The sequence below is a fragment of the Dreissena polymorpha genome, chromosome 1 (genome assembly GCF_020536995.1).
Source record: "Dreissena polymorpha isolate Duluth1 chromosome 1, UMN_Dpol_1.0, whole genome shotgun sequence".
In the NCBI taxonomy this organism is placed as follows: domain Eukaryota; kingdom Metazoa; phylum Mollusca; class Bivalvia; order Myida; family Dreissenidae; genus Dreissena; species Dreissena polymorpha.
This window is the reverse complement of record NC_068355.1, coordinates 103,806,497-103,815,747: the sequence shown is the minus strand read 5'-3', so window position 1 is coordinate 103,815,747 and position 9,251 is coordinate 103,806,497. Positions and strand designations below refer to the sequence as shown.

The 9,251-nt window shown below is 37.9% G+C and overlaps 1 protein-coding gene across 1 annotated transcript; it reads left to right on the top strand.

Annotated features, from left to right (window-relative positions):
- The first annotated feature begins 236 nt into the window (after positions 1–236).
- LOC127865196 (uncharacterized) lies at positions 237–8,045 on the top strand. Its single transcript, XM_052405183.1, has 6 exons — positions 237–1,538; positions 3,207–3,451; positions 5,774–6,025; positions 6,619–6,705; positions 7,164–7,268; positions 7,881–8,045. The coding sequence occupies exons 1-6, from the start codon at positions 959–961 to the stop codon at positions 8,043–8,045; spliced, it is 1,434 nt and encodes a 477-aa protein (XP_052261143.1). The 5' UTR covers positions 237–958.
- The last annotated feature ends 1,206 nt before the right edge of the window (positions 8,046–9,251 follow it).

Here is a 9,251-nt window from a genome sequence, read left to right as displayed (position 1 = left end):
TGTTTCGGTTAGAATACCAGAACTTGAGAGATGAAGCTCATTTGAGCATATATATTTAAATCAATAAGGGAGATTAGTGGACATATATTGTTCATTTTAACATTTATATTTTCCAGATAGCTGGGGTATATCGATATAAGCCGGATTTAAAACGAGTGCGCATGGATTGTGAAGTTTGACAAACATCTAGAAGCTAATACTAATGTGCCGGACATAGATTAAAATCGTGGGAAAGATTGCAGGACAGATTTGCGCGTTTAAATTGCTAACCGTTCGTTTACCACGTACGGAATGACACAATGACTACAAGAATTTCTGTAATTTAAAATACAGAAAACTTAACACTTTGATTGTGCGTTGACATTCAAAGAATTTATGGATATATTAAATTCAGTTTGACAACTTAAGATTTATGCATTGATCGGTTGAAATCCTTGGATTTTAGATATTAATTCTTCATCGCAAAATTGGTATCGAATCTTGTGTAATTCTATTGAGGTCACGTGTAAGAGACATACCCGAAATAATCCTTTTTGAATTCCTAGATTTTTAAAGTCAATTGTTAAGCATACAGATACCTCGGGCCATTGAAAGCGCGGGGTTGTTTGGTTAGTGCAAACGAACGATATTGAATGTCGACGGAACTCTATCTCGTAAGGAACAATAATATTTCTTTGGCGAGTCGAGTGACAATTTTTAGTTTTCACTATTTAATGAAGAAAAATCTTTTAATTATGTGATAAATGGAATTGAAATTGAGCGATGAAAGCTCCACCTGAAGTTTAAAATGCTTTCTCAATATTGAAAAGGATTCAGAAAAATGCAGCAACTTACTATATTATAACGTCCACATTAAATGGTGTAAACATTGAAACATCCATTAGTAAATGAAATGCTGAAAGAAATCTGTAATTGTTCAGAGGGATAGACTGACGAAGAGGTAAATTAAGACATAACAATGGAGTCAGAAAGCGACAATGGAATCGGTGAAAGAGCAATTGACGACGAATCAATGGAAGATGTAGATGCATTAGCGGACAAAGAAGTGGCTGATGTATTCAAGAATGCTGACGATAGTGAAAACAATGACGCTCACTTTGTTCATAGAGGACAGGAGAGTCCCGAAAACTGTCAGTGTGACTCCAGCGGAAAGAGACGCCCGGTATTGTCAACTTCCCAGTATGTTGTGATCGATAAATATTCATCCGTATTGGCGGAGACGGTAATACACGAAGCTATCCTTATCAACGAGATATACGACCGTGACAAGATGAACGTTGACGTCTTTAAACTGAAAAATGCCACCGTACGCCGGGGACACACTTACGGTCGCACGGGGGATCGGGGCGGGGAAGCCTGTTCACCGGGGTACGACCAGTACATCATCGAGCGGTTTCTTCACTCCCATGGAGACCCCGTGGACGGCGTCGACGAAGCCGAGTTTGACGGCAAAGATGAGCTCTACCGGGAAACCTCCTATCCGGGCCTAGACAATTCCGACGCGTACATACAGAACGAGGCCTCTAGGAGTGTTACAGGTAGGCAAATAGAACATGTATAATAAATCAGATTAAGATCGAATTTTAATGGTATGTTTCGCATGAGACACAATTCGATGGAAAAATCATTCCCGTATTGACCAGAGCTCTAACAGAAGTGAAAGTATACTAGCAATTTATTTAGGGCAACTGTTAATATGGGCCACCAAACGCACTGTAATAAAATTACCCTTATTCAGTGTGATCAGAGGTCTATAAGTACTTCCAGTAGACAGCAATAGGATTGATAAAGAGCTTGTTCTCGTACGTTACAGAAATACATAAACAAATATTTCGATGAAATGGCTTTTTATAACAGTTAATTAATTTAGATACCTTCAATCTTCGATGAAGAATCTTACTTCAAATTTACAATACGGTACGTATTTATACAAGAAATACCGGTAACCTACTTTGATTCTTTGTGTTAATGCTCGCTGAATCTTTTGGAATATTTTATTAAATAAATATGGGCGTTTGTTAAAATGTGTAAATGTTCAGAAGTATAAAAATGTGCGTTCTCATTCAGTTTGACACACATTTTTAAAGATTCCATGTATTTTAGCCTTTAAAACAAGGCGTTTTAGAAGACTGCTAAGCTTTCTTCAAATATTTGGGATTTTTTTTTATCTCACCCAGCAGGGTTGTGATTTAAAGCATTCAAATAATCCAACCGATTCAAAACCCAAGTCTCGAAAAATCAAGTACTCTGCAAATACAGATATTAATGGATCAGTAAATTGAACGAAATGCAAACAAATGTGTTTTGTATTTCCTTGTATGAACTATTGACGTTGTATTTAATGTGTTAACTTCTGAAAATCAAACCATTGAAGTTGGATTGGAGATTTACAGCGTGATAAAACGCCTGTTTGAAATTATCCTGGCAAAAATAGAATCTGGTTTATGCCATATAAGCTAAGTAAACGAAGTTTTAGCAAAAAATCTAACTACAATTAGCACAGTAGGTAATGTATCACGCAATAAAACATTGAGGCAATAACAACAATATCATCATCGGCAGCATTAACCCATTTATGCCTAGCGTCTAGAAAAAGGCCTTGTCAAACAGCGTAGACCCAGATGAGACGCCGCATGATGCTGCGTCTCATCAGGGTCTGCGCTGTTTGCTTAAAGGAATTTCTGTAAGAAATATTCTAAATATAGAAATAAATATACTAGACATCCCTAAGTTTGGAAAGTTTGGAAATTGATCCAATTTTGAAGGATGGGAGAGTCCAGTAGGCTTAAATGAGTTAACAGCAGCAACAATAATACAAATGACTTGTCATGATGAAGAAACAATGATACATGCATTGATGATAATAACTAGCACGTAGGTGCTAGTGGTGTCATTTGACTTTAATTAAACGTTGGGTGGTGAAAATTACTACAAATAGTAGTAGCAGTAGTTGTAGTAGTGTTCGCAGTTGTAGAAGTATATGAAGTAGTAGGTGTATTAGTAGGTGTAGTTGTTGTTGTGGCAGTAATATTATTAGTAGTTGCTGTAGCATTAATTGTTGTTGTGCTACTAGAACTACAAGTTGTAATTTAAATAGCAGCAACAGAAGTAGTAGTCAATTACAAAAAAACAATAATAACACTTGTATTTTAATATTACATATCTTTCAAATACATGCGTTATATAACACACTTCACTCGACACAGATGAAGCGGACCAGTCCAGCGACAAGAACAACAACCGACTCCCTGTGCCGGTAATCGACCCGTTCTCCGAGACGCTGCAGACCATCCACGAGGACACAATTCTCGTCATTGATGACGACATAGCGGCAGATGACAGCGCTTCTAACGCCCGCCAGCACGTGACGTCATTAAACCGCCACGTGACGGAACCCAACCAAGCAGCTAACCAACGGGAATCGGACGTTGGCAGTAGGGATAACACTGAGGTAATTTTAAGCAATATGGTTTTTAGAATGTCCGCACAAACCACCGTGAATTAGTACCGTTAACCCATTTAAGCCTAGTGGACTCTCCCATCCTTCAAACTTGGATCAATTTATTTCCAAAATTAGGGATGTCTAGTATGTTTATTTCTATATTTAGAATATTTCTTACAGAAATTCCTTTAAGCAACAGCGCAGACCCTGATGAGACGCCGCATCATGCGGCGTCTCATCTGGGTCTACGCTGTTTGACAAGGCCTTTTTTCTAGACGCTAGGCATAAATGGGTTAAAGATCGATCTTAATGAAACTACGCGTTTACTATGCAAGCTACCAGTCACTGTATCCCTGGGTTTTCTGTAAAAGATCTCTTCGTTCAAATACATATTTGTTCTGAAGATAAAAGAACAGTTGCGCTTATTATTCTCTTTCTTTTTGCGCCGTTTTCAAATAGACATATTACGCTTTCCGGGGTTCGATTTTTTTTGCGCGCGCTCCGGACAGTTGAGGGAGTTGTGAAATTACTATGAAATTCTAAGAAATACACACTAAAGTTTTCTTGTTTGTTTAGCAACGATGAGCCAGCCTAGTTTACTTTCTGAACAGCAGAATAAACAAATGGTGTTATGATCAGATTTTGCACAAACGTCGCGTTGTTATATTTTATATACAGCTGTTGTTATCGTTCAATGTCCTTCCTGAAGCATCGCGTGAGGAAATCAATCTGTTCACCACATATTGAAAATTTAGATTCAGAAGCTAAACACAAACCTTTTTTTGTGTGTGTGTGACAATTCATGTGCGAACAAGTAGATAAAACAATATATTCTCATTACTGTGTACAATATTTTCAAATCGCATGATTAAATTGCGAATGAATGTAACTCATTAAATGTAAATGCATGATTAATAATTTGCAATCAAGATTTTAGTTTGTTTTGTTCAGAATATATATAACATTTTTGTTTACGCTCCTTTGCGTGCAGCCATTGTTTATTGTGGGAAAATGAGCTTATCATGTACATTTACTTGTTCAGCACTCAATCAAGATGATAAATTAAAACAATATTTCCATATTCGTTGCCAATAATGTGTTAAATTTAAATCTTTTGTCGATACATTTATGATGTGCGCGATAAGAAATTAAGATCTTTCTAAACAAAAGCCTTCGTCATTCTTGTAGGCGGTTGTTTGTTTACTTATCATATTTTGTATCCTATCATTTTGCTGGTTCAATTACTCGGTATAGATTACTGTCAACTATCAATCAGTCGAGTGCCAGCAGGGTCTACAACTCTTTTGTTTAATGTGTGTCATGAGGAATTCGTTATTAACAGACTTTATAAACATTTCTAGTGTGCTAACATGTTAAATTAAACTACATATGGTAATAATGATCAAGAGATGAGGTTGCTTGCATGCGATCGGTCTTCTGATGTAAATACTGTTTTATGTATAATGGATATATTAACTTATAGCACGTTGTGTTACTTACAGATGGAATAATGCTCCAACATTACACTGTATACAGAGTGCTGAAAAGCTTTACTGAGTGGGCGTTCTAGAATGATTTAAAACATGCGCTTGTAATCCTTACCATGACTACCATAATACAGCTTCGAGGTGTCGCGATTATTCACACGCGACGTTCCAAACGTGCAGTAATATTATGACTAATGAACATTGTCTCACCACCTTAAGCCATTAATCGGATATAATTAATAACGATAAATTAATGGTATTAAAATCCTTGTTGCGAAACCGACACTTTGACTTAAACCCTTGTTCACCTAGTGTACTAGTGAAACAATGCCAACATTCAGGATTACTGCCCTAGAGAAAGAGATTCTGATTCAATCGTGTGAACTACCTATCAGGTTCAAAAAGATTGCACTTAGATTATGAATTACAACAGGCATGTTGTATACTGCATGTGTATATACACATATAAAGGGTGAACGAATATTGGATCTGCACAATGGCACTGTGTCTATTTACGCCACGAGAAAACGATCCTAATATACTCAAGTACAACTTATTTTGTCAGGATGTATTTTGCGAGCGATCCCCTGCATTGCATGGTAGTTGCTTATATAAGTGAAGATGGTATTTCTCACAGATTTTTAAAACATGTAAAAACTATTTAAGTCAAATTGTTAAAATAATATTGTTATTTAAATTTTAATTAGCCCTTTATAAGAATATGTATTTGTGGAATTAAGTAGACTGGAGAGAGTTGGTTAAAATTAAATCTTTATAAGAGATGTATTTGATATTAAATGTTGTGAAAATTGCTAATGATTGCTATTAACTCGTAATAAATCAGGACTTTGCAAAGATTGACAGCATCGGCGCTACTTCTCTGCGAAAAGATGACCATGGGGACTACGAAACAGAAGAGGAAATCGACACAGGATGCGCAGAAGACGAGCGCGCATCAACAATAAACACAGGGGAGAGAGTAGAAGACTTCGAACACAATGACGAGGATTTTGTTGATGATGAGACAGAATTAACTACAGAAGATGAAGACGATGATGAACCGGATTGCTGCGAAATGACATTTAAGGAGAAAACGGTAGTTACACGCGATCATCTATCAATTATGGACATCCATCTTATCACAGGGATTTACAATACAGTCCATATAAATTGTTAGAATAATACCGTCTTAACCCATTTATGCCTAGTGGACTCTCCCATCCTTCTAAATGGGATCAATTTATTTCCAGAATAAGGGATGTCTGGTATATGTATTTCTATATTTAGAATATTTCTTACAGAAATTCCTTTAAGCAAAAAGCGTAGACCCAGATGAGACGCCGCATGATGCGGCGTCTCATCTGGGTCTACGCTGTTTGCCAAGGCCTTTTTTCTAGACGCTAGGCATAAGTGGGTTAAATATCACAAAACTTCAATTAGCACTACCACAATCAACATAAATTTCAACATGTATAAATGTTTATAAGTCGATAATAATAAGCAAAATGATTTTTTGCAATTCATACATTATTTAAAGCATTCAATATTAAAACTTGACCAGAATAATACAGTTCGGTAATTTTAATATCGAGGTCAAGAAAACATAGACCAGGTTCTGTCATATTCTTATGCACGGATTTTATTAATATATATTTTTTAAATACATCTTTTGTTACACTGTTTTTACAGGCAATAGTGCAAGCGGTTCGAGAAGGCGACGTGGATTTACTTGAAACTCTTTTGGAGAAAAAGAACGCCGATATTAACATGACATGGGTGAGTATTACCGCCCCGACAATTTCTTTTCCGATAGCTCATGTTTTACGTGAATAAACTTCGATTTTTCGCATTCTTCTTATGTAAAGTTGTAAAGTTTTAAGCTATAAAGACAAACCATGTTTGTAATTTGCACATACTGTTCGTGATCATACAAGGGGGCTAATTCGTACAGTTTTGGGTCATACTGAAGTTATATGTCTTGCATATTAGTATACAGACCATAACAAGTTGTTATAAGTATAATAATGATGCATATTTATTTTAGTGTGTCTGTGATACTAGGTTAATATAACTCATACACACCATATCCATTATGGCAAGTTTACGAGAAAACCCCCCATATATTTACAATACTAATAAATTTACGCAACTTTATTGAAGGTACGTCTTTTTGAAATGTACATACATAACATTGTGAATCAGTAAAAAATGTATTCGTGAACATGTTATTGTAGTACGGTGAAAATCTGTTGATGGTGGCAATACGTTCACGGCAAGTCGAGGTTGGAAGGTTTCTCGTCGACAACGGAGTGGACCGCTTTTATATGCACAAATTGGTGGTGAGTATTGCGCATTGTGCTATATATAGATAAGCCTCGCAATGCAATAAAACGTCGTTTAATGCATGTGCACAAGGTCTGCACAGGCATTTCAGGGACGACACTTTTCGCCTAAGCTGGATTTTTGCTAAGAAGAGACATCCTTTAAACGAACAAAAAACCATATAAGCGGAAATGTTCATCCCTGACTAGCCTGTGTTGACTCAAGAGGCTAATCTGGGACGACGCCTGGTTTTTTCCAGAGCGTGACTCTTATATATTTAATTTTATTATGTGTTTTCACTAATTTGCATGTCTGTAGTTTGTTTTCATTTTCACTGTTTTTTTTTTCGTTAAATGCGGCAAGGCTAGTGTACTATAACTATTTGATTGTATGTCAAATTACCTACATTTAACAATGCCATCAAAATTCACAATGGAAGAGATACAACGGAAACAAACATACAGTTGTTATTGTATCGTATTATCTTATTTGCTTTCCGACGAAGCCCGTTCAAGTGCGCTTAATACTATTCCGTTTTTTCAGCGAAACAATATTCTGAGGATAAAATAAGTTTTAACACACATATGTTGATGAAACGGATCACATACATGTGCCTACCTATTTTTCAGGATGTCAACCCAAATGACGGTATCAGCATGCACACGGTGGATGCACGTCAAATGGCGTACGACACAGAACTGCACGAAATAGTGGAATACCTCGACTACAAGTCCAACTGCCTGTTTCCATTTATAAACCGAAAATTAATGACTTTCGCCTACGTCAGCCTATAACGCCTTTCGAGCCACCTTCACTGGATGAAGCGTTTCCGGAAATGACGTTTATTGAGCCGGAACAGATCTTGGAGATTATCGCTGATGAGCGAAAACGACGACGCCTTGAGCGAATCGCACACGACCTAGAGCTCGCTGAAATGCGCATCAAAGCGAGGAGGAATCGAGAAACAAGCGCCGGAAGTGGTCACAAACATTTTTCTGATAGCGATGAGTTAAGCCAGATTTTCGGACCGGACGAAGGATACGAGACGATGTCGCCATTCTCACCGCTCATCAAGCACGATTATCACATACCAGATATGAAGCAACACGTTAGCATCCGCGGGACAAAGTCGTCCCACATGGTCCGGCAGTTCAACCAACTGAAGGCGGAACGGTTGAGAGAACTCAGCAGCGATTCAAAGCGAATCAATAGCCCAACGAAAACATATTCTGGGTTAATACAGCCTCCGTTGGTTTTGAAAAGCGCGCGCGGACGAGGTCGATTTCAACACCCTCATTCCGCGCCACAGATGCGCACGCACTCATCATCGTTCTCATTATCAAATTCTCTATCAGAACATTCGACCACCCGAGGTCTTCCTTTCATCAACAGCGAAGAGAGGAAGTCGACTTTCGCGGACTTAAAACGAAGTCCAAATGCTAAAATTCGGGCGCAAAGTGCGCATAGCAACATATCTCCTTATTCGCACGTGGCAAAAACTACTGATGGAATCTCGTCTATTCAGTCCCTTGTCGAGCGCAACCTCGCGGTCCTCGTCGTCCCATCTACCACACATACGCCAGACAAACAACGCCAACAACGCTATAAACCTTACAAAGACCAAAATTAACTACATCTATGCCGATAGAAGTTCCGCAAGAGTCCCCGGAGCGGCTATTAACGGCATGTCAGCGTCGGATTATTACCGCGGAGAAAAATTCGTTGCTGAAAGTCGACGCCCATGTCCTACGGTGACATTTCAATTTAAATGCATCGACACGTCTGGTGCTAAAGCCTTCTGGAGACCGTTGATTTGCAGATCCACTTAAAAGTAGGCGGTTCTTATGATGCGTAAAACGTGTAACTAGGTGCTCGCGGTGCTTTTTACGGTTGACACAATTTTAGCACACGTAGGGGAATCGGTGAAGAGCAATTATTAGCAAAACGAATAATAAATGACTTATAATATTTGTTTGCAGAAATCTGATTTGATATTGATC